The following is a 27,199-nucleotide window of genomic DNA, read 5'->3' as shown; positions in this document are numbered from 1 at the left end:
AAGTCACAACAGTAGGTGAAATTAAGAGGGGAAAATAGACCAAATTATTAGGGTGAGGCACATGGGCTACTAACAGCTTACTATACACCATACACTTAGTATTACTTTCTTAACTACAGTATACATATCTCCCTGGCATATTACATCATTTATGCACCAGCATACAATACATTTTTGGACTCACCTTGTTGTGCTTTGCTCACTTGAACAGGAAGGTGGTGTGGCAGTCCTTCGTGGGGAAATTTTGTCATCAAACTTTGTCATCAAAGTCTGGCATTCTCTGGATTTATGGTGCTTTCAAGACAACTGGGAACTCTGAAAAACAAGGTCGAATTATGATGACGTTAGTGATCTTCAGGTCGTAGCTCTAGAAAAAGGCCAGAGCGTATTTTCCAGATAGGATGGCGTATCGCTGCAGAATGCTGTGGTAGCCATGCTGGTTAAGTGTGCCTTGAATTCTAAATAAATCACACAGTTTCACCAGCAAAGCACCCCCACACCTCCTCCTCCATGCTTCACGATGGGAACCACACATGCAGAGATCATCCATTCACCTACTCTGCGTCTCAAAAAGGCACGGTGGTTGGAACCAAAAATCTCAAATTTGGACTCATCAGACCAAAGGACAGATTTCCACTGGTCTAATGTCCATTGCTCGTGTTTCTTGGCCCAAGCAGGTCTCTTCTTCTTATTTGTGTCCTTTAGTAGTAGTTTCTTTGCAGCAATTCGACCATGAAGTCCTGATTCAAACAGTCTCCTCTGAACAGTTGATGTTGAGATGTGTCTGTTACTTGAACTCTGTGAAGCATGTATTTGGGCTGCAATTTTTGAGGCTGGTAACTCAAATGAACTTATCCTCTGCAGCAGAGGTAACTCTGGGTCTTCCTTTCCTGTGGCGGTCCTCATGAGAGCCAGTTTCATCATAGCTCTTGATGGTTTTTGCGACTGCACTTGAAGAAACTTTCAAAGTTCTTGAAATGTTCCGGATTGACTGACCTTCATGTCTTAAAGTAATGATGGACTGTCGTTTCTCTTAGCTTATTTGAGCTGTTCTTGCCATAATATGGACTTGGTCTTTTACCAAATATTGCTATCTTCTGTATACCAACCCTACCTTGTCACAACAAAACTGATTGGCTCAAACGCACTAAGAAGGAAAGAAATTCCACAAATTAAGTTTTAACAAGGCACACCTGTTAATTGAAATGCATTCCAGGTGACTACCTCGTGAAGTTGGTTGAGAGAATGTCAAGAGTGTGCAAAGCTGTCATCAAGGCAAATGGTGGTTACTTTGAAGAATCTCAAATATAAAATATATTTTGATTTGTTTAACACTTTTTTGGTTTCTACATGATTCCATATGTGTTATTTCATAGTTTTGATGTCTTCACTATTATTCTACAATGTAGGCCTATGTGGTTTAAAAAGGAAGGAAAATACAATACGAGGATCCACATTTATAGACAATATACCAATGCACAGACAGCGCATTGCGCTAACAAAAGAACACTCGCAATTTCAACTGGAATGACATGGGTCAGTTACTGAATTTTTTGTTAAAAGGAAATATTTGAATGGGAAGAGACTGTCAATGGCAAACATGGTTACGGACCCAACAACATTATATAGTATCCCCTCTTCATGAAGAAAAGCACATGAGCTAATTATAATACAAGTAAGTAAGTAAGTAAGTAAGTAAGTAAGCAAAACAATGCATCATTCTAACATTGCCTAAAATTATGAATGAGATACTAATGAGAGAGACCTATATAAGCAATATAACAATTGAGATGTACAAACTATGGCATAAGGGAACGATGAGCGGATAAGAGGCTAGCCGTAATTTTGATTAAGACATTAATGAGCGAGCTAAGACTTACACAGTCAATATAACTATTTGTTCAGCACTTTTGAAATGGACAGCGACAGAGTTTAGAACATGGGCCGTTCTTACAATATTCTCCCTGTACACAAAGTCAGAACCCTAGGATAAGTTAACGGGGGCATATAAGCAGACAATGAAAGCTCAATATTCGATGATGACATTTCTCTAAAACACACTATAGGCCACATGTGCACCACCAAGTCAGAACAGTAGGCTAAATTCTGAGGGGGAGAGGAACTCTCGAGTGGCGCAGCGGTCTAAGGCACTGCATCTCAATGCTAGAGGTGTCACTACAGACCCTGGTTCGATTCCAGGCTGTATCACAATCCGGCCGTGATTGGGAGTCCCATAGGGTGGCGCACAATTGGCCCAACGTTGTCAGGTTTTGGCCGGGGTAGGCCTTCATTGTAAATAAGAATTTGTTCTTAACTGACTTGCCTAGTTAAATAAAGGTTATAAAAAACACACATTCTTAGGGTGAGACAAATGGGCTTCTAACGGCTTACTACACTTAGTATTACTTTCTTAGCTACAGTATAAATATCTCCCTGGCATATTACATAATTTATGCAGCAGCATACAAGACATACACAATATATGCAAAAGTTGGTGGACACCCCTTCAAATTAGGGGATTCGGCTATTTAAGCCACACCCGTTGCTGACAGGTGTATAAAATCGAGCACACAGCCATGCAATCTCCATAGACAAACAGTGACTTTCAACATGGCACCTTTCCAACAAGTCAGTTCGTCAAATTTCTGCCCAGCTAGAGCTGCCCTGGTCAACTGTAAGTGCTCTTATTGTGAAGTGGAAATGTCTAGGAGCAACAACGGCGCAGCCGTGAAGTGGTAGGCCACACAAGCTTACAGAATGGGACTGCCAAGTGCCTAAGTGCATAGCGCGTATAAATCGTCTGTCATGGTTGCACAAGAACTGTTATTTGGGAGCTTCATGAAATGGGTTTCCATGGCCGAGCAGCCGCACACAAGCCTAAGATCACCATGCGCAATGCCAAGCGTCGGCTGGAGTGGTGTAAAGCTTGCCGCCATTGGACTCTGGAGGAGTGGAAACGCGTTCTATGGAGTGTTGAATCACGCTTCACCATCTGGCAGTCCGACGGACAAATCTGGGTTTAGCAGATGCCAGGAGAACGCTACCTGCCCGAATGCATAGTGGCAACTGTAAAGTTTGGTGGAGGAGGAATAATGGTCTGGGGCTGTTTTTCATGGTTCGGGCTAGGCCCCTTAGCTCCAGTGAAGGGAAATCTTAACGCTACAGCATACAATGTAGTTCTGTGCTTCCAAGTTTGTGGCAACAGTTTGGGGAAGGCCCTTTCCTGTTTCAGCATGACAATGCCCCATGCACAAAGCGAGGTCCATACAGAATTGGTTTGTCGAGATCAGTGTGGAAGAACTTGACTGGCCTGCACAGAGCCCTGACCTCAACCCCATCGAACACCTTTGGGATTAATTGGAACGCTGACTGCGAGCCAGGCCTAATCGCCCAACATCCGTGCCCGACCTCACTAATGGCTCTTGTGGCTGAATGGAAGCAAGTACCTGCAGCAATGTTCCAACATCTAGTGAAAATCCTTCCCAGAAGAGTGGAGGCTGTTATAGCAGCAAAGAGGGACCAACTCCATATTAATTCCCATGATTTTGTAATGAGATGTTCGACGAGCAGCGTGTCCACATACATTTGGTCATGCAGTGTATTTTTGGACTGACCGTTGTTATGCTCACTTGAACAGGAAGGTGGCGTGGCGGTCCTTCTTGTGGGCAAACTTTGTCATCAAAGTCTGGAATTCTCTGGATTTATGGTGCTTTCAAGTCTACTGGGAACTCGAAAAAAACCAAGTTCTTATCATGATGTCAGTGATCTTCAGTCGGTGCTCTACAAAGAGAGACGACTTTTAATTCCGAGTTGGATGACCGTACAAAACTTATTTTCCAAGTGAGAGCACGTTTTTTTTCAGAGTTCCCAGTTGTCTTGAACATACTGAAGTCTGAGATTTCCCAGTTCCGAGTTTCCAGTTGTTTTGAATGCAGCAGAAGTCATACTGGATTGACAGCATGGCCAATGTGTTCGACCTCTTCTGGCCCATAGTGTTGCGTGTGAATGTTTATCCTTTTATGCTTGTAAAAGAGACCCTTTCAGACAGATGTTTTCAAGCCTTAAACCCATACTTGGACCACACACCGTCTCCACCGAATAGCAGGCAGGGGAAGCAAAATAGTGATTGCTTTGCGATGCACGCCGTTAGCCACTGATTCCTTCCATACCAGTCATTGTTGAATTTGCGATTTCCGACTTATTGTGGGATGTTTATGTCCAAAGGCCAGTGAGCACCGATACGTTTTATCTATAATTTCTCTTCACATGACCATGATTGAAAAGGATTTGCCAGTAGATTTTCGACGTGATTCATGATGATGACTGCTTGCTTCGCTAGCTAGCTTGCTAGCTAAGATTTTGAAAGCATGATGTTGACATGCTCAGTCCAATCAAAGCTACGGTAGAGATAACGTGATTTGACTTAATTTTAATCTGTGGCCAATGACCTTGAGCCTTGTTGGACGGGCACTTCTATTGTAAATCTATGGCAGCACCCAAGTGGGCTTGAACTGCCTAACTCTCCATTTAGATTCTGCAGCGACATAGTGTCCCCATGAGTGGCAGAACACTGAGCCAATCACAGTGCAACTAGAGAAGATTAACAACGCCTACGTGCTGTATCTTTGCAGTCTGCCCCTCCACCACAGAAAGCACTGAGCTAGGCTGAAACACCTGCATTTTGAAGCTGCCTTACTCAAGAAAGAGACCATGTTTGTATGCGGCTTTATTAACTCAAGGATTATTTATTTTTTACATTGTTTGCAAACTGATACGTGACACGAATTAATGCCAAAATAAAAACAGGCCAATTGTTGTTGTTATTATTATTATTATTATTATTATTATTATTTATTTTTTTGCTTAACTGGTGGGGCTCATTGACAGGGCCCTGAATGACGGGCCCTGAATGACAGGTGATTGTTGTGCTAAACAGGGCTCATCTGGAAAAGAGACCTTGGTCTCAGCATTGACTCCCTGTCAAAATAAAGGTTAAACCATGTAGAGCTCAATCAGAGTATTCATGGATATGTGGAGTGATCTGCAGACTTGGAATCAAAATACTCACAACATACAGTGTGTCCTTCCATTTAAACTGTGACTCACCCATAATGTATAATGGAAGGCAAATTTCAGGGTAAAGAGAAGCAATTAGCCAGCCTGTATTTCTCAACGGCTAATGGCCTGAATGAATGCCTCTTCATTGTGCCTTTTCTGAATTATTAGCAGAGATGACTTTCCTATTGCTTAAAGGCCCAATGCAGCCTTCTTTATATCAATATCAAATCATTTCTGGGTAACAGTTAATTAGCTTACTGTAATAGATTTCCATTAAAATGGGCAAAACTTGCTTTTTAACACAAAAATATTTAGCAATCAATAATTTTGTTAGGACTGTCTGGTAGTGGTCTGAGTGGGGAGGGGAAAACTGAAAACTATCTGTTAGTAGCAGAGAGGTTTGGATCTCTCTTTGTTATTGGTCTCTTAACCAATTTACTGAATGGTGATGTCACCATGGAAAGCTGAAACTCCCGCCCATGCAAACCTGCTGATTAGAAGGTCCTGTGTAGATTGTAACTGTCAGGAAATAACACTGATAAAATTGTTCACACTTTGACAGTGTAAGTTTCATCAGCTGTTGTACAATATGTTACAAAACAAATGAAAACATAATTTTGACTGCACTGGGCCTTTAAATGTTCTTATTAATCATATCTATGATAGAAGGTTAGGGTAAATGGTCTCATCTTTCTATGAAGAAAGTGTTAAAATTTAAATGTACAGTGCTAGTGTCTATTGAATACCACAAATGTAAAGTCTGGATTCAATCAAACATGCAGAGTGGGAATTGTGGAACTGTGGGAGAGATCACATACAGTTATTTTGCGTACTTAAAACAAAAAAATTAATGCATCATAAAGGTAGCCTAAGTTCAATATAAAAATTAAACCCTCCAGAATTCTTTAAAATACATCATTATCTTTGTGACCTGTTGGGTTAGTTCTCCATAAATGTATAAAGACAATACCCACAGTCAATTATAAAATACAATTGGCTAGTTTGATAAAATCAGTGACTCTGAAAGTTAATGAAATATCAAATATGTTTGTTTCAGGCAATCTCAGAGCAAGCATTCTGGGAGTGGGTGAGGGAGCAAAGAAATGCTATTTGCAAAACAAGAGAGGCAATTCTTTCTTTCCCCTAGGCAAGGTTCATGGCAGGGTTATTATAAAAATACTCTGTTTATCATAGATATTTCACTTCAGTAGCTTAGTGATTTAGCATCTTGAAAAGAAGAATGGACGTCCAAGCTTTGTTCTTCATCAACACTTTTTTTATTCGTATGTCAATGTGATGATCTCTAATATTTGACCTAGCAAGTCTTTGAAATATTTCACATGAGACAAAACAGATGGCTTGGAGGAAGGTTATAGCAATGAATGACATACTGTAAACAAAATGCTTTTCATCAAACACGTTGCTTTGAAACTCAGGTTGTGGCTGCTCTGCCTCGGACTGAACGAAATTCATCATAAAGTGAACAAATAAAAGATGCATTTGGATACAGAGTGCAAGCCAAGGTCAAAGAAACAATCCTGCAGGCTCTTTTCATTCATTGCTAGGCACACACTCTTAATCTGGTGATGTAACAAGTTGCTGCAAAATTGAAAGAGTGCAAGATTTTTTCTTTCATCTCAGTGAAGGATTACAATGAACCCATTTTCAATCAAAAGACAATAAGCCATTTGATTGCTAGATACTGTGATGATTTAGTGCTGTGCTGAGGGGGATGATTGTAATGTTTATGTTTGTGTTTTATTTTGCCAGAGAAGAGCTGATGATCTCCTCATCATTTGATAGTCTGGAGGTTTTACTGGACTCGTTTGGTCCGGTGCGTGACTGCTCAAAGGACAACGGTGGTTGTAGCCGAAACTTCCGCTGCATCTCTGACCGCAAGCTTGATTCCAGTGGATGTGTGGTGAGTGAGTCACTGTACTGCCTGGGGATGGCCCTCCTCTCAGAACCGCCTCTCTTTATTTCTGCTTAGCGGCCATGAAATTAACCAAGCACTTTCTATTTCATTCAACATCTGCCGATGGTTCCTTCTTCCTATTAAAAAGGTGTGCTCCAGGTGTTTGTTGGTGTATCACTCTTCTTTGCAACACATTATTTGTCACCTGATCCGAAAAGCTCAGGCTGTCAACGGTCTTTCAAGCAAGTTAATTACTGCAATACACTCAAGACATTAGTTTAAGGTGTACTTGGGTAGGTACTGTTTGTGATCCAGCATTTCTGATCAGATGACTTTCTCAGATGACTCCCTCAAACATTTGATTGAAAGAGAAACTTTTCGAAAGTATAAAATATTTCTCAAAGGCTAATCATTTCTTGATTTACATTTTCCCAATATTCTGCCCTCCCACTCCTTTACACTCATGGGAATTGCCCTATATGGATAGGGCTAAATTGAAATGTTTCTTACAGAAGAAATATAAAAACCATATGCATACAGTTAGCAGATTATGGGGAAATTATTAGACCAAAGGTGATGACACAACAGTTCACCTGACACAAGACTGAATCCAAACATTACACTGTTCATTTTATGTGCATTTTACATTTACTGTACTTTTCGCTGCATTTGTTGATAAAAAAATCTGAAAATATTCTGGATACATTCAGTACCATGATAAGAATATTCCTGGTAAATGAGGGGTAGGTGCAACATAAGACTAAGGAATTGCAAGGGTTTGAGTGAGATGACTAACTGGTGTATCCAAGTGGCCAAAGTGTGCATAGTTCCTAAGTAATTTCAATGAAGAGTCTTCAACTATAAGGTGCTTTTTTGAGCTCTCCTAGCTGTGCCGTTGAGGAACTACAGCAGGCACGCTTGTAGTTATTTTGTTCGGAACACAACCCTGCATCCCTGCCATCACACAATTACTGTTGTTTTTTACACAGTCCATAAACGGTCCATTATAAATTGCAAGGTGGGCATCATTTGAGCTTCTATTGCCAACATGACTAGCTAAGTTATAAAATAAGATATTACAGTGTTAGACATTCACAATGCAATTCAGGGAAACGAATCTTAATGTTGGTGTGCATAGAAAGGAGTCATGAGTACATTCAGGTGTGCCGCGGCAAATTTTCTTTACTATAGACAAACAGGCTCATTCTCAACCCAGGGTATGACGACATGTTATCTTGTAACTGTACATCAAACATAGTGATCATAAACATTGACATTGTATTTGACATGAGTTTTATGATATGGAAACGTGACGTGCACATCCTGAAGTGCACATTTGGCTTACTTGTATGACATCAAAGTGGTATTTATTATAATCATCAACATCTCATCTTTCAAAATACATAGAGTCCTCTTAATTTACAGCATTTCCCTCACTCAGACAACAAAACATTTGCAAAAGTTGCCCAATTAGTGGGTGGGATGTGGGCAACTTCTTGTCGCGCGCGGTGCTCAATTTCAGAACAGCTGTCAGTCAAAATTCATACAGCGCTGTGAAGCGGAGTGACAGAGCTCTGACGTTATGTATAGTATGTTACTGTACAGCCACTACGTTCCAATTTAGGCATTCATCAGTGCCCAAATCTGCCATTTTCAACCCGTATACGGTTATGAGTATAAAGGGCTACTGCTTGATATCAGAATGAGAATGAGAAAATATGAATTTGGTTTATAAGTAGGATTGACTTTCAGATTAACAATGCCAAAGCTAAGGCACATTTTCTATGCATTTCAGTTCCAAATATCTGCACTGTATTGATAATATCACATTTGCATTATTTTTCAAAACGTGGCTGTCAAAATCCATTGGTTATCAGAACGGTCAGAATTGTCTCAAAACATTTGTTCGACATGGCTACCAACACTAATCCCATTCTCAAACTCAGCAGTGGGCTGTACAAAATGTCTAAACCAGTGTTGACCAAGATGTTTATGCAGGAAACTATTTCACACTTGAATGTTAATTATATATGAGCAGACACAATTATTTTAATCACCAACAAACATTCATAATTGTATCTGTTACAGTTAACAATTGCAATTTGAGCAGAGGCCATACTTGGATATCAATGTAAGTGTTCCTTCATAGCCTGGAGTCCCTAGCATAATCTGAAAATACATCCATTTTCTTCACCAATGCAATTAAGATTCCTGGTTGTTAGGCCTGACTTGTTAGGCCCGTTTGCTGTTCATTCAGAAAGAAATGCGTAAAAAATCACCTCATTTATATCTTTGAGTCTTGTTAATGCCACAGACCTGCTGCACAACAAAATTACATTTCCTTGCCAAGCAATTAGATTACGCACACAATTTATTGCCCCTGTTTGAGAGCATTTGCCTTCTGCTCTAATGGTGCTGGTGGTCAAACCTTGGTGAATGTAGCTGTCACAGAGTTCACAACCAACAGCCTGTGCACTCACTGACATTGTACTCTGTACCGTAGAAATGTACAAGACCTTTGACCTATCAGTGATTTCCAGTATCTAAAAGTCATGACTAAATATATTGATTTCTGACAAAATATTGAATATGTTTGACTTTTAAACACAGCCAAGAGCATTTCAATATCAGAGGGCAAACAAGAAATCAATGTCTTATGCGATGGAAATAATTCTTATATAGAATTGAATGATGAGTAGACTGCAGTAGACAGCAGTCTCAGGAGGTATTTTTTAACATGCACAAGCTTTATGAAATAGCTAGACCTTTGTCCCCAGTTTACGCAACTGCAAAATACATGAAATCATCAAATAATCATCTTATTTTCATTTTTTATTTGTTTTCTCCCTTAATGCAGTCATGAAACAAAAGCCCTCATCTTTTTAGCAACCGATAATAATAGATATCCATCATGTTGGTCTTTATTTCTAAACATTTACTAGTATACCTCATGCTGTTTTGGAGGAACCGTTTCAATTATTGTGATATAGATTCTTGTCTGTCTCACCCAGACCTACCGGAAGCTCTGGATTTATGGTTTATGGTAATTTAAGGTTTAATATGGACATACCATTCATAAACACACATTTACAAGCTTTTAATCATGGGTAACATGCACTGAAATCCGCAATAAGGAATCAATCTTTGCCTTTTTTTGTGTCCTACTAGTTCTTACTAAGCGTCCGTTCTTGTTACGGCAAGATATCCAGGATGCTCCCATCTGTGGTCCTCTGTAGCTCAATTGGTAGAGCATGGCGCTTGTAACACCAGGGTAGTGGGTTTAATCCCCGGGACCACCCATACGTAAAAATGTATGCACACATGACTGTAAGTCGCTTTGGATAAAAGCGTCTGCTAAATGGCATATTATTATTATATTACTTGGTGTTTTGTATTTACCTTGTGACTAGGTATACAAATTATACTTTCGTCCGTCTAATCATAGTGGTAACTGTCTGGGACTCAGACCCCGATTCCACGTATCAATTAACACCTTGTCTGAGTCCATGCTGCCAGTCTCGTCGTGTTTAATATCTCTCCTAGCATGAGCCGACGCCGCCTGACACCCTCTGTCTGGTTGATGTATGGCACTCCTGGGGAGAGATGTGCAGTGGTTTGGAAGTAAAGTCCAATAATCACCAAATGATAATGTGATTAATTAGCTCTTGTCTCCTCCTGCTAGAACAGGGGAAACGTGAGACTGTCTGTCCAGCCTGCCTGCCTGCCACCAGAACAAATTGGGCCCTGTCCAAACAAAGCGTGTCAGCCTGTGGTGTGAGATGTGTACCTACAGAGGAGACCTTAGCATTTACATGATTCAGACATTAGGACTGCTATCACAGACTCCCTGCACTGAGTATGACCAGGGTGGAAAATTTCCCTAATGTCTGAATTGGCCTCTGTAATTGTTATCTGGACATTCATCCTTTCATTTGATATTCCATGGGTGAAGACAATTCATCACGTGGCTTCAGTACTACCGGCCTGCACTACTGCTGAACTTCATCAATGTTGACGAATGTACATTTTAAAAATGAGGTGTGCTGTTTGGGAGTCATATGTCCTTTCCCCCCCAGAGAACTCCTCCTTCTTAAAAAAATATATAGATATTAACCAGAATGCTCAATTGTGCCAAGCACCTTAACGTGCTTCTCATGTGTTGCTAGCCGATGCACTTTGTCACTTTGACGTAGCAGATGTATATCAATGCAGTCCACATTCAGCTGCATCTCGTTCTGTCTTGGATCACATTTTGGGCACTAAGCAGTTCTGAGCTGAGTCGATACTTGGCTGAGGTATTCTATGAGCATACTCCTAAGGAGGAGCAGGTGGTCAGCAGCCTGCCAGTACTGATGTTTTCCTCTAAGGATCACTGGGTGGATTTAAGGTGCTCCATCCTCTTTCTGAAAAATCTGATGTACAGCCACAGCCATGGACAGATGCCGGAGCATGTACCACTGTAATCATTAAAGCTACCTCTGAAATATGACCTTTTCACATTGGCTAGGACCGGGGTAGATGTTTGTAAAAATATTTACAGTCAAACCTCCCCAAGAAATTGTGATTTATGAAAATATGATTTACAAGATTGTGCTACTGTAGGGGTGTCAATATTTTTGGTTTAGAAGAGAGCGTTCTAGAATCTTTGTACACTTGTTATACAATACAGTGCCTTCGGAAAGTATTCAGATCCCTTGACCTTTTCCACATTTTGTTACGTTACAGCCTTATTCTAAAATGGATTAAATAGTTTCTTTCCCTCATCAATCTATACACAATACACCATAATGACAAAGCAAAAATAGGTTTTTAGAAATTATTGCAAATGTATTACAAATAAAAAAACGGATATATTACATTTAGATAAGTATTCAGACCCTTTACTCAGTACTTTGTTGAAGCACCTTTGGCAGGGATTACAGCTCGAGTCTTCTTGGGTATGACGCTACAAGCTTGGCGCACCTTTATTTGGGGATTTTCTCTGCAGATCCTCTCAAGCTCTGTCAGGTTGGATGGGGAGCATTGCACAGCTATTTTCAGGTCTCTCCAGAGATGTTCGATCGGGTTCAAGTCCGGGCTCTGGCTGGGCCACTCAAGGACATTCAGAGACTTGTCCTGAAGCCACTCCTGTGTTGTCTTAGCTGTGTGCTTAGGGTCGTTGTCCTGTTGGAAGGTGAACCTTCGCCCCAGTCTGAGGTCCTGAGCGCTCTGGAGCAGGTTTTCATCAAGGATCTCTCAGTACTGTGCTCCGTTCATCTTTCCCTCGATCCTGACTAGTCTCCCAGTCACTTCCGCTGAAAAACATCCCCACAGCATGATGCTGCCACCAACATGGTGCCAGGCCAAAGAGTTCAATCTTGGTTTCATCAGACCAGATAATTTTGTTTCTCATGGTCTGAGAGTCTTTAGGTGCCTTTTGGCAAACTCCAAGCGGGCTGTCATGTGCCTTTTACTGCGGAGTGGCTTCCGTCTGGCCACTCTACCGTAAAGGCCTGATTGGTGGAGTACTGCAGAGATGGTTGTCCTTCTGGAAGTTTCTCCCATCTCTACAGAGGAACTCTAGAGCTCTGTCAGAGTGACCATCGGGTTCTTGGTCACCTCCCTGACCAAGGCCCTTCTCCCCCGATTGCTCAGTTTGGCCCGGGCGACCAGCTCTAGGAAGAGTCTTGGTGGTTCCAAACTTCTTCCATTTAAGAATGACGAAGGCCACTGTGTCCTTAGGGACCTTCAATGCTGTAGACATTTTTTGGTACCCTTCCCCAGATCTGTGCCTTGACATAATCCTGTCTCGGAGCTCTACAGACAATTCCTTCATCCTCATGGCTTGGTTTTTGCTCTGACATGCACTGTCAACTGTGGGACCTTATATAGACAGGTGTGTGCCTTTCCAAATCATGTCCAATCAACTGAATTTACCACAGGTGTACTCCAATCAAGTTGTAGAAACATCTCAAGGATGATCAATGGAAACAGGATGCATCTGAGCTCAATTTTGAGTCTCATAGCAAAGGGTCTGAAAATGTATGTAAATAAGGCATTTCTGTTTTTACATTTTAATACATTTGCTGAAATAAAAAAATAAAAACGGTTTTCACTTTGTCATTATGGGGTATTGTGTGTAGATTGCTGAGGATTTTTTCTTTATTTAATCCATTTTAGAATAAGGCTATAACGTAACGAAATGTGGAAGAAGTCAAAGGGTCTGAATACTTTCCGAATGCACTGTATGTATAAGTTTACAACTATTCCAATTTTATTCCCAAGGGGCTATTATATATTATCATTGCACTCTGGATAATTTTGTAACTCTTAAGACTACCTGATATGCCTTGATATCCTCAACGATGACGTTTGAAACCAAATCTATCTTCCTTGCCAGTGTGGAAAACTCTGCTGGCTGGATAAGTTTTCAATCTCTATTGTTCACTTTCTCCAATCTGCCTATGTGGCAAATTTGAAAATGGCATAGCTTATCTAACTCTCTAGAAAGGATTTGTTGCTATGTACAGTAGCAATACCACATGGTTGATTCCCATAAGATGGAAGGGAGCAGGAGGAATGTATCTCCATTAGGAAATAAGATTAAAAGGCACAGTGGTTCAAGGGCTTTTCCAGTTCAGCCTAAATAAAAAAAGCTTCACAAGCCTGTACAGTGCTATCATATACTGTCTCATTACCTTAAAGGGATACTTCAGGATTTTGGCAATGAAGCCCTTTATCTACTTCCCCAGAGTGAGATGAACTTGTGGATACCATTTTTATGTCTCTGCGTGCAGTTTGAAGGAAGTTGCTAACTAGCGTTAGTGCAATTGCTAACTGGTGTTACCACAATGACTGGAAGTCAATGGTAACTGCTAGCATGCTAGTAGATACCATAGGCTTCCAGTCATTGTGCTAATGCTAGTTAGCGTTGGCTCACGGAACTACCTCAAACTTCCTTCATACTGGATGGAGAGAAATAAGTTAATTTGACTCTGGAGAAGTAGATAAAGGGCTTCATTGCCAAAAACCCGACGTGTCTCTTTCAACTGCCGGTGAAGGATGTTGTGGGGAAATTAGCCTATTTCTGCATGTCATTGAGTGGAGGCCTATTACGGCACTCAATAAGGAGAGACGTGGGGTTCACAAGCAAGAACTATCAATACATGAATTCCTCTCTGACATTCCTTTGCCACACTTCCCCATTGCCATCGATTGCAAAGAGGCCCAGTGATTTAAGGAGTCTCTGCTACAGATGAGTTAGGAGATTCAGTGTACCATGCTCTTTACTTTACAAGTTGTCATAGTGCCCATAGCCATGCGACAAATCAATAACAATGAGTCCAGGGAGGGACAAGGCGAGGGACTCCTGTTACTACATGTGCCTCACTGGCCATTGATACTTTATCCACCAGCCCAATGGTTAAACAATTGTGTAAGAGGGCACACCAGACCTCTTGGTATAACAACATAAGTGTTAGGCTTCAAAAAACAATGTACTGTACCTGTCCTTCGCTACACTGTTGTCAGTGGTGGGATGGGTCATTATGATCTAGGAAGGGATTCAACCCTCCCGCAGGTTGTAGACAATACAGCTTTGAAAGGTAATTTCCGATAGATCCGACATGCAGCATTTACCGTGAATGAGATCCTCGCGAACACTGGAACATTGCCTTTAAAAGCCTAATTGTTGACAACTGCGGTCGGATTGAATCCCAGCCCTAGTGTATGTATGAAAGAGGGGGGGAAACATAAACCACATTTACAGGTGCACACAATCTGAAATCTTACATAAATGCAGAAAACTACACAAGGCCTGATGTAAGAGAATTGTGTATTTTCAGTGCAGCTGTCTGACTCAACTGATGAAGTTCCAATTCATATTTAATGTTTTCCCCCTCAGCCCTATGGTGCAAAAAAAATATTTATTTCATGGCTGTTAATTTCCTCATCACCCCTTGGTTATGAGTCTCATGCTAGGTTATCATGCAGTATGTATGATCCATCCACATGGAGCTTCGCTTCACACAAAGCCTACCGAAACAGTCTGTAAAATATTTACGTCTGCATACATTGGACATAATCAAATAATTTGTGACTTGGCGTTCGGTCCAAACTTTTTCTCATATGATCCTGTAAAAACAAAAGCAACAGGTTAAATTCCCCACAGGGTTACTCTTTCAACCTGTCTAACACAGACTAGTGTTAGGATGTCATGATGCCAGGGTCGATGGGCACTGGAGACTTTGAAGAGTAAATAAATAAATATATTGCCGCTTATGCTTCCTTATTGCTTGAAGGCAAACATAGCCTTTTCCTCTTTTCTCGAGGCAGGGATGCCTTGTTAAGAATCATCCCATCAAAGTCCCCTTTGAAGGAATGGCTTACAGAGAACATCATGTGAATTTGGCTTCACAAGCCTCTGAAAAAAAATGCTTTTGGAGGCACAGGGGAGTCTTTGTAACTCTGGATGCAGGTGTGGAGTTGTAGAAGTTCTGCAGGCCTCTGTGAATTTATGCTACCTTCGTGCCTCATATTTCTTGGTTAGCAGCACGTCCTTTGTGGTGTGACAGAGTTCACATAACGTTATTTGGGAAAATGTAATCAAAGCCTTTACCTTGATTTTTCCAAAAATGTTGCTTTCCCACTTTTACATAATTCGTACACACACATGGGATCTGGATGTGTCTGATCTCTACTTATTTCAGTGTGAACTAAAGATTTCAAAAACTAGATCACATCTCATATTATTTTAGATTAATCTGTGGCCCTATTGTTTTTGACAATCTGTGACATCCTTTATTCCCACTACTTCTAGTGCCCTCCGGGACTGAGCCCTATGAAGGATGGCACAGGCTGCTACGACCACCACATTGGCATCGACTGCTCTGATGGCTTCAACGGAGGCTGTGAACAACTATGTCTCCAGCAGCTCGCCCCCCTAGAGGACGACCCCACCCTCTACAACATCCAGATGTTCTGCGGGTGAGAGAACACTACTGAACTTGGATGTGTCCCAAATGACACCCTATTCTCTACATAGTGCACTACTTTTGACCAGGCCCCATAGGGTGCCATCCCTATGGGCCCATGGCTTTGTCTCTGTGGCACTGAACTGACATTGCATGACACTGAACTGTCATATCCTAAAGTGTTTAAGAGGTATAAGAGGATAGAATTGTACATGGTAGAACATTTGAACAATGCCATGAAATTACTAGCATGTCCTTCTTTTTCACCTCAGTAGATTCCTGGTGATTGTCAGGCATTGTCATGACATATATTTAGTAGGAAAAGGAAGTGCAGCAGTATGTCTTTTAAATGTCAGCTGTGCAGTGCGTTAGTCACTCAGAATGAGTTGTCTCTTCCCCTTGGAGAGGTTGTCTCTTAAAAGAGAAGGATCTTTTGACCTCTCTTTTAGTCTGTGTCAAGTCTTCTCCTGACTTCTAAAGTCTTTCTGACTGTAGGTGGCAAACGTGTAATTTTCTATCATATGAAACATGATAATATGACAGGGAAAGTGGACCAGTTCATACAGTGTGCCATGTACATTAGGACTGCATTAAAACATATCTAACCCTCTTTAGTGACACTTTCCTGTAGAAAGAACAGTGTCATCATGAAGAAAGCTTCTTTCAGTTTAATCCCTGGCTGTTTTTTCTGTTGCCTTTGATACATTTTACAGAGCTCGCTAGACACTGGGATGTCAAAATGTCATAAATATGAAAGAGTCTTGAGAAAACTCTCACTGTTTGGATTATTTCCTTTTTGAAAAATGAAATGGGGGGTTTTGTGTTCACTGAATTGATTTAATAGCACGATAGAACAAATCTAGAATTGATCGGCACACTAGAATCATGAGGAGGCCTATTTTGTGGATCCCCTTGAACTCTGGCATAAAGAGGTGCACTTCTGAATAACTAGTGAACAATGAACACAAGTAAAATAAATAAATAATCCTGATAGCTAGCCATAGTGATGTTTACATAATGTCAAGATGGAATTTCATGCACTCTTCAGTCAGTCACAAAGGAACTTATTCAATCAAATCCAGTAGAAGTGAAAAACAACCTAGTTTTTATCCCTATATTGACTTGAAGAAGAAGCTACTTGTTTAATCTAGATTCAACACAATCAAATTGAATATAATGTAAGAACACATTAAACTCTCAGCTCACACTGCTACCATTGTTTTTTCTGGCTGCCGTTGTAGCTGTATTGAGGATTACAAGAGAGGCCAAGATGGTCGTTCTTGCCAGCCCCTGTCTGAAGCCTGTACTGAGGGACTGGACTGTGGGGAGACAGCTGACATCCCAGCCAACCAAACCGTTTTCGGGGACCTCTTCTATGGCTATAACAACCACACCAAGGAAATCACCTCTGGTCAGATCCTCAAAGCTACCTTCAGGTAATGTATGAGTTGTGTCATGGGTTATAGCTCATGTATAAAATAGGTAAGGGATAATCAACAAGAGGCTATGCGTTCTATGGAGAATAATGAACGACGTGGAAGGTTTGTTCCACGACGCGCTAGCCGAGTGGAACTAACCTTCCACGGAGTTGCATTCTTTTCCAGATAACCTTTGAGCCACGAGTTGATTATCCCTTTTAAACCATGGCTATAATCTAACACATTGCTGCTAGAAATGTGTTCAACATCCACTGAAGTAGCTAGCAAGTTTACTAGATAGCAACAGTAGTTGCAAAGGTAACCAAACAAACATACTTGCTAGTTTAGTTAACCAAACCATCAGTCCTAGCTTGCTATTATGAAAATCAAATTCAACAATGCCAATAATGTTTCCAATTCGACTTTAGCTTTCAAAAGTAGCTCAAACATAGAACATGTAAGAATGAACTATAGCCATTGAATTCTACCGTGCAAATATACCATGCGTTATAGGGAAATAATGCACGTTCTAGAATGCCCTTCAAGCCAATCAGAAACAAGTTGCTTAATTGGTCCACAGGTAGAGGATTTTGGATTTATTTTTATTTTAGGTGTAGAGATGTATAGTAGACTAAAGCAAGGTGAGAGATGAATGAACTCAGAAGACGAATATGTATGGCATATTTCAAATGTACTCTTCCCTCCACAATGAAAAGTATCATAATGATACCACATTACATGTCAATATACAGTTGAAGTCGGAAGTTTACATTCACCTTAGCCAAATACATTTAAACTCAGTTTTTCACAATTCCTGACATTTAATCCTAGTAAAAATTCCCTGTCTTAGAAGTCAGTTAGGATCACCACTTTATTTTAAGAATGTGAAATGTCAGAATAATAGTAGAGAGAATGATTTATTTAAGCTTTTATTTCTTTCATCACATTCCCAGTGGGTCAGAAGTTTACATACACTCAATTAGTATTTGGTAGCATTGCCTTTAAATTGTTTAACTTGGGTCAAACGTTTCGGGTAGCCTTCCACAAGCTTCCCACAATAAGTTGGGTGAATTTTGCCCATTCCTCTTGACAGAGCTGATGTAACTGAGTCAGGTTCTGTCCACACATTTTCTATAGGATTGAGGTCAGGGCTTTGTGATGGCCACTCCAATACCTTGACTTTGTTGTCCTTAAGCCATTTTGCCACAACTTTGGAAGTATGCTTGGGGTCATTGTCCATTTGGAAGACCCATTTGCGACCAAGCTTTAACTTCCTGACTGATGTCTTGAGATGTTGCTTCAATATATCCAAATAATTTTCCTTCCTCATGATGCCATCTATTTTGTGAAGTGCACCAGACCCTCCTGCAGCAAAGCACCCCCACAGCATGATGCTGGCACCCCCGTGCTTCACGGTTGGGATGGTGTTCTTCGGCTTGCAAGGCACCCCCTTTTTCCTCCAAACATAACGATGGTCATTATGGCCAAACAGTTCTATTTTTGTTTCATCAGACCAGAGGACATTTCTCCAAAAAGTACGATCTTTGTCCCCATGTGCAGTTGCAAACCGTAGTCTGGCTTTTTTATGGCGGTTTTGGAGCAGTGGCTTCTTCCTTGCTGAGTGGCCTTTCAGGTTATGTCGATTTAGGACTTGTTTTACTGTGGATATAGATACTTTTGTACCTGTTTCCTCCAGCATCTTCACAAGGTCCTTTGCTGTTGTTCTGGGATTGATTTGCACTTTTCGCACCAAAGTACGTTCATATCTAGGAGGCAGAACGCGTCTCCTTCCTGAGCGGTATGATGGCTGCGTGGTCCCATGGTGTTTATACTTGCGTACTATTGTTTGTACAGATGAACATGGTACCTTCAGGCGTTTGTAAATTGCTCCCGAGGATGAACCAGACTTGTGGAGGTCTACCATTTTTTTTCTGAGGTCTTGGCTGATTTCTTTAGATTTTCCCATGATGGCAAGCAACGAGACACTGAGTTTGAAGGTAGGCCTTGAAATACATCCACAGGTACACCTCCAATTGACTCAAATGATGTCAATTAGCCTATCAGAAGCTTCTAAAGCCATGACATCATTTTCTGGACTTTTCCAAGCTGTTTAAAGGCACAGTCAACTTAGTTTATGTAAACTGGAATTGTGATACAGTGAATAAATAATCTGTCTGTAAACAATTGTTGGAAAAATTACTTGTGTCATGCACAAAGTAGATGTCCTAACCAACTTGCCAAAACTATAGTTTGTTAACAAGAAATTTGTGGAGTGGTTGAAAAACAAGTTTTAATGACTCCAACCTAAGTGTATGTAAACTTCCGACTTCAACTGTAAATACAGTGTATCCTGTGAATGAGGATCTAAAGATATGCTTGTAGTATCTAAAGAAATGCACAGCAGTCCCTGTTTTAATGTTTGTGAATGAGTTCTGTGGCAGCATGCTTTGAAGGCTGCTTAATTACCATCGTCCACTCACGATGCTTCCTTTCCGCTGAAGTCAGGAAGTCAGAAGGTCACGGAAATCATCTGCGGACCTGAAATGTAATTTGGGTGCACATGGATCCCGCAGCCGGAGGCAGTTCATCCACTTACAATATGTCACATGAGTGCTAGAGGAAGGTGAACGAGCGAAAGTTAATATAATCAAGTAGCTAAATCTTAAATGCTCTGATCTCATTTTGAAAGCACCGGGAGAGACAGCCAGAGTTTCAACCAGTGCTGCAGAGTGCAGGTGGACATGGCACTGGAGAAAGCCTCTTTGGGGAGCCATGGTTAATGCAAACCCTAATTATACAAGATGGCAAGAAGTGAATTAAAACTGACCAGGAGCCAGTTTGGTGTATTGGAACTTAATTGGAGCAGATGAAACTATGAATGTGCCAATTAATTGGAAACTAAAGGAAATAGTCAACTTTGATACATAGGAGGAATAGTGCTGGGAAGTAGAGATTACTGCTGATGTAGCGGTGCAGGGAACTTCAAATTGAATCTAGAAAAGTATGAATGAACAGTCTCTCAATTAGAAACAAATGCTAATGTTTCTGATTTTGATTATTTCAAAGGAGAAAATGGCCAAACCAACATCAAAATGTATATTACCTTGAAGTATAGTCTTTATATTATACAGGTAAATCAAATGTAATGCTATAAATAAAATGTTGGCCATTGACTGACACCCCATGGAGAGGATTAAGTTATTGTGGGACTCATGCATGGTTTACAAAGAGAGTCACCATGAGAGACGTCATCAAAGTCTTTCCTGGAAAAAGTTGAGAAAAAACTGTATTATTCTGTTTCATACTCAAACCAGCCTGGTGCTTGGAGCTTCATTGGCGGTTCTTCAAAGCCCCAACCCACGGTTCTGGAGTGTCACAAAGCACCTGTTTCACTCTTTGACAGTAAACGAATGAAAGGCAAGAAAGTCACATTTTAAAACTGTCTAATCATTAACGTAATGTGTAAAAAGTAAGGGAACTTCAACTATGACTTTTTTCAAAATTCTGAAACCACATACAGTACATAGCTGCTGGATAGAAATGGAAGCTTGGTTCTCCAAACTCCCAAGCTCACCTCTTCCACACTCTACTGTACACAGAACGTTTCACAAACTAGACAAAATATGCACATTCCATCCGAGTCAAGTTTGACTGTTATTTATTTGAAAAAGAGGCATCCCACTCCTACCTTTTTATTTAGTCTGGCTGGAACAACAAAATAAAAGGACACATCTAGCAGAGTGAGCAGGTACCCACTGGCTCTTCATTGCAGACGTTGCTGGAATAAGATGAGGCTAGCCTGTACCCAGTCAGCGGGAGAAGAGTGTGCTGGATGGCCAGGCTCCAGGCTGTGCCACAGAGCTGCGTCTGATTCTATCCACACAGGGCTGTGGGCTCTGCTTTCATGCTCACCAGCCTCTGAAACACTTTTCATGTTTAAAAAAAAGGTAGATGCCGTTCTCTGAATCGTTCATGCTACCCGGCTGAATTTCAGAGTCAGGTTGGTAATTATTATTTCAAACGTTTCAGAGTTTTCTGTGGAGGATTGGAGGTAAATAAGAGGTGTCACACAATCTTAGCCAGAGATTTTATGTGGCTGAGACCGGCCTAGACACAGAGTTTTATAACAAAGTCACATATAAGGGAATATTCTAGTACATTTTGTTATTCTCTTGAGCATAGAGAGAGAGAGAGAGATGGGATGGGATCTCAGCTGAGATGGCTGGTGCTGTATTTTGTGTCTAGAGACTTTGCAGTGATGCGATGTCCCACTGCTAGATCTCAGTGTCTCTGAAGGAGGCAGTGAAGTCCATTAGAATAATGTGAGTTAAAAAGGCAACCTCTTCTCATTATTTTTCCCCTTTGTCTCCTCGTTCTTTGCTCTCCTTGCTCTCGCTCTCTCACTCCTCCACACAACATGCTTAGAGCAGGTTTTAATTAATATTTTAGTGCCCTTTGTTCTCATCAGGGCCTGCTTGGGATCATAATTAAGACCACATTCCCAAACTACTTGGTGGGGTGTCTCCTCTCACCTCCTCGGAGGAGGAACACCTTAATATACTCGCTTAATTAAAATATAAAATGTCTGTCTGAGTTAGATTGATTATATTTAACACTGGAGGCCAGTGCCTCTATTATTGGACCCTGTAAAGATCCCACCCCAGGCTCATTCCATCACTTGTCGTCAGATATGCGCGAAACCCAAATGTCAATCAAAAGGACTGTGGCTGAGGTATGTCATAGTTGAAATTATTAAGTTGGCTGAAACCCTGAAACCCCAAAACAATTTTTTATTTAGTTTGTCAAATCTTGAAAAAGACTGAAATAGTTTTTTGACATCCATGCTCATCTCATCCCTGATTATAATTTGATTAAAATAGTTCCAAATTTTACTAAAGAAACTCACTAAATTACATTTACATTTTACATTTTAGTCACTTATCCAGAGCGACTTACAGATGTGAGTGCATACACTTTATTCGTGTGCTCTCACATTTTGAGGTCACAGGAAAAGTAATTTGTGATAAAGTTTGGCAGTTGACTATGCTAATATGGACTTGGCTTTAAGCCAGTTTAACAATGGCATATTTCATACAGGTATACCTTCTTCTTGACAATACTAATTAATGACAATGGCACATTAAAACCATTCCACCTTCAAGGCCCAAGGTGCATTATTCATACCTTTTCTCCAGTTCCTTTGCTCAAGCGATAAGCATTGTTATACTATGCCTAAAGCAGCATATTTGATTTGTGTGAGTCTAATTTTAATTACTGTTAACAATGTGTTCCTCTTCCTTACCCCCGGCCATGGAACGGTCATACAAATGAAATGGCATGCACTATTGCAGTGTTTCCAATGGAAGGTCAGGGTCCTTATCCACATAGTGTCTCAGAGTAGGAAATTGGTTGTAAGTGCTGAGAATAGAGACATTTTCCTCCTACTCTTATGGGTAAAAGTAAAAGCTATGCATGAAGCCTCTTTAGTCATAAGAGTCCCATCTAGACAACAGATATTTAGGAGACCTCATGCATGAGCTGTCCTAACCAGTTAAGAGTTACCAGCAGGTGTCTTGATAATAGGAAAATGCAGTGAGTCAGTGGTTCCTGCGCCACATGCAGTTGGAGTTGTTAAAATATTGCTTTGATATTTGGATTAAGACCAATCCATAAATAATCTCTAGACCTACAGTATCTCTTGCACTTTTGACAATGATTTCACTTGAGACCTATTAAACATTATATGCCTAAATACTTATAAACACTATGCTAATAAATAAACATGTTTTTCTTTTGATTATTTAATTACCTACAGCATGTTATTTCAAGTTATCCCTTTTGAGCACAACATCACTTTGTTAAAAAATATGTCTAAATTGGGCATGCCTATGAGTTGGACAATTGAAGGCATCTAGCTGGCTTATGTTAACTTTGATTGTGTTGATGAAAATGATAGACCTTTCAATCGTTGTATGCAATGTTGTATGCAACATTATCGGCAAGTGACTTGATGCAGACTGTGCCAAAGCGATTTAGAGTTGTTAAACAGGAGTGGTGAGTGTGTTGATATAATGGTAATATCATAACAATTCCGCTTTTACCAACCAGCAGAATTGGTTAAAAAAAGGTTATGCATGCCAACATATTAGGCAAGAGTGAGAGGTAAGAGTAGGCAAAGTGATGATGTCAGGCGCAAATAATATAAAACGTTTTACCATTGCAACATTTCATGTACAGTCACATTCAGCGTGGTTGTCTGAAGCGTGCTATAGAGTTCATAACAGGCGTGGCCTCATCACGATTGGATATTCGCCATTATTTGCGATACCTCAAACTGTCGTGATTACCAGCGGAGATAAACTTTTATGAATAGATTTTACTCCTGTCTCAGAGTTTGTCTGGGCAGTGTCTTAACATCATCCTAAAACCTACTCTGAGCTGAGATTTTTTTTTGTCTTGAAACAGGTTTTAACAGGATTCCTATGGCCTTTTCTGAGATGCTTTGTGGATACGGGCGCAGGTTTTATTTTCACACAATGCCTTTCCCAAAGGGGAAGATTTTAGCAAAATATGCACAGCCATTTTACAGTTAGATCCATTTCCTGCCCAAGTCCCTAAAAGCTCAAGTATATTTGTCACTGGCACTGCAATGGCTATTAGATGTTGACAGGGCTATTTCTGTTTACAGTTATGAAAACCTTTTCTAATTTGTTACTTCAAGGGATAAATGATTATTTTAGAGGTGGTTGTAAGAATATATAACCACTATGATGACTATGAGTATTATTGCTTCAAGACAGACATTTGTGTTTGGAACGTGGAAATAATATAATGGTCCTTTCAATAGAATCAACAATTTTTCATTCAGAGATAGGAGGGGTTTGTAACTGCATTCCACCCCTTTCCTGTTTCAACCCAATTATGGAAAGTTATGTTTTGAGTAATGCTATTTATTCTTGTGTTTACATCCGTTTCTAAATTAGATGTGGCTTTTAACCTTCAAGTCAGAAGAAACAACTTAATATGAGTAGATATACTGTAGATGTACTGTACAGAGCCATTGCTCAGCTACTTGTGTGTTTGTTGGGTGTGTGTGTTTTCTTTTTATGAAGTTGTCTCCACAAGTTATATCATTATTGTACGAATTGGCTTTCATTATTTGTCTGTTCTAAAATCTTTGTAACGGGTATCCTCATACATGTTGTTATTCATGATTCAGGCTTTCTAGGAGAAACCAAGATTTCTGGATTAAGGATCACCTTCAGCATCTCTTACCATGAATGCAGAAAAGTCAGCATAAAGTGCTTTCATATAACTTTCAGGTTCCTCACTGATCCTTTTATAGGACAAGTGAAAGCTTTAGCAACAGTACAGTTTTTTTCAGATTCAATTCAAAGTAATTTGCCCTTTAAGATCCACTATTTTTTAAACTTTCAAATGGAGTGGAGATTACCGCTATTGTAATGAATGAATTCAGTGAGCAGAGACAGGGATGAGTATACCAGGAAGAGCAGTATTAAACATGAACATGTCAGGTTTGGAACTGGAGAAGAATCACAGAATAAAAGGATATTTAACATAATGAAAAATGACATTCTTCCATGCATGCTCATATATTTCCTACGGATTTTCTCTTAACGATCTGCCAGAATAAAAACTAATGAAGGCAACGGGCTGAAACGTGTTGGTTTTAACAATAATACTTTTTATCAACTTCAACTTTTCTCCAAGAGTTGCTGACTTCCCTCTTCAATTCAGAAGATACTGCTTTGCAATGTGCTCATGATTGGCACTGACTCTTCTCTGCCTTATTCCTTCTGTAGGCCCTCATAAGGTCTTGGTAGCTGTGTCTGCGTCCCAAATGGCACCGTGTTCCATGTAGTACACTATTTTTGCCCCGGGTCCATAGGGCACTGGTCAAATATATAACGGATAGGGTGAAATTTGGGACGCAGGTACAGTCTCTTCTTTGCCTTATTCCCTCTCTCCCTTGTAAGGCCTAGTTGGATGGGTGAGTCATTGTGGGGCTCTAAACAGGCTGTTGTCTCATCCTTAATCCAGGCAGAAGAACTTTGCCCGAGGCATCCAGCAGCAGCTCCCAGATGGCATGGTGGTGGCATCAGTGCCAACCGACGTACAGTGCCACGAAGAGCTGTCAGATCCAGTACCTGACCCAGACTATCTCACAGGTAGGAGAAGTTTACAGAATCAATGTATGATATGAGTATGTACATTTAGTAGCATATGTTCTAATCATTAACCATATGTTGTTCTTGTTGTAGAGCATATTGAAACTATGCAAACAGATATGGAAGGTACATGTACTGAAGTGCAGCATGACTTGCTGCATGAGGGTCAATTGTTTTCAATTAAAATAGTTGTCCGCCAAAAAATAATAGTGCTTTTGAACCACTGCAATTTGGAATGGATAGATTTTTTGTCTTGACAACTGTACTGTCAAATAACCTTGTTTGTATTTTCATAAAACATGCACGTGTGATTGCATCCAGCATACTACACAATCCACATGCACAGAGTACGCCATGCTACCAAGCAGATCATCAAGTAAATAATGAACTGGAAGGAAATGGGGGAAGATATTAACTAAATCATTTTTTATGAGGAAAAGGGCTGATTTGGATTGTGCCACTGCTGTCAGAATTCGTTAGTCTTCAGATCTGAATTATGTCTGGTGCTTCTCCACACTACAAGCACAACACATGATGCCAGCCATGCCATTTGGACAGAATACAGAGGTTCAATGTAAAACACCCTCATTAACAGAGGAAAATATCCCTTTCTGCTACAACCAAATGACTCAGGCTTCAATATAATGTAAGTCGCTCTGGATAAGAGCGTCTGCTAAATGACTAAAATGTAAATGTAAAATGTAATGTATCTTTCATCATTCCATTCACATCTCACATTTTCTGCTGATGTTGGCCTGTACAACATTCTACTGACCAATTAAATATTTTACTGGCAATTCAACATTACTGCAGGGGGAGCTTAACAGAATATTTAACATTTGGGTTATTCAACTTGAGAGAAATCCCATTCCGTCCAATTTCCTGGAAATGGAAAGACTCTAATCTTCGTTTTATCTGTAAATGTAAAAAAAAATATATATATATATACGTACGTCCAACCAATGGTTAGATATGTGCTGTGAAAACTGTGAAGCTGTGACCATAAAGTATGCTGCAGCACTGTCATTCAGTAGTCACTACAATATAATGATTGTCTTAATGCACCATCGAATTTGCAGTGGGATAATAAACTATTTTGCATATTACAAACAAACTGTCACAGTGGAAATTATGAAATGATGTACATTTCAGCACATACACTACATGACTAAAAGTATGTGGACACCTGCTCGTCGAACATCTTATTCCAAAATCATGGGCATTAATATGGAGTTGATCCCCCCTTTGCGGCTATAACATCCTCCACTCTTCTGGGAAGGCTTTCCACTAGATGTTGGAACATTGCTGCGGGGACTTGGTTCCATTCAGCCACAAGAGCATTAGTAAGGTCGGGCACTGATGTTGGGCGATTAGACCTGGCTCACAGTCGGCGTTCCAATTCATCCCAAAGGTGTTGGGGTTGAGATCAGGCCAGTCAAGTTCTTCCACATCTGATCTCGACAAACTATTTCTGTATGGACCTTGCTTTGTGCACAGGGGCGTTGTCATACTGAAACAGGAAAGGGCCTTCCCCAAACTATTGCCACAAACTTGGAAGCACAGAATTGTCTAGACTGTCATTGTACGCTGTAGCGTTAAGATTTCCCTTCACTGGAACTTTGTGTCCTAGCCCGAACCATGAAAAACAGCCCCAGACCATTATTCCTC

At 40.4% G+C, this 27,199-nt stretch overlaps 1 protein-coding gene across 1 annotated transcript in view; it reads left to right on the top strand.

Moving 5' to 3' along the window:
* The window catches only part of LOC311098782 (astrotactin-1-like), a gene marked incomplete at both ends in the record, with an annotated part of 287,871 nt that overhangs the window by 115,791 nt on the left and 144,881 nt on the right, over positions 1 to 27,199 (top strand). The window contains 4 exons of the mRNA XM_084139347.1: positions 6,829 to 6,979; positions 15,771 to 15,937; positions 17,166 to 17,360; positions 25,404 to 25,531. Of these exons, the coding sequence (XP_083995473.1) occupies positions 6,829 to 6,979; positions 15,771 to 15,937; positions 17,166 to 17,360; positions 25,404 to 25,531 (641 nt within the window). The remainder of the gene's footprint in view (positions 1 to 6,828; positions 6,980 to 15,770; positions 15,938 to 17,165; positions 17,361 to 25,403; positions 25,532 to 27,199) is intronic.

The sequence above is a fragment of the Coregonus lavaretus genome (assembly GCF_964263955.1).
Source record: "Coregonus lavaretus genome assembly, chromosome: 23".
Classification (NCBI taxonomy): Eukaryota; Metazoa; Chordata; class Actinopteri; order Salmoniformes; family Salmonidae; genus Coregonus; species Coregonus lavaretus.
Note: the sequence above shows the minus strand (reverse complement) of the source record. Positions and strands in the feature narration are given on the sequence as shown.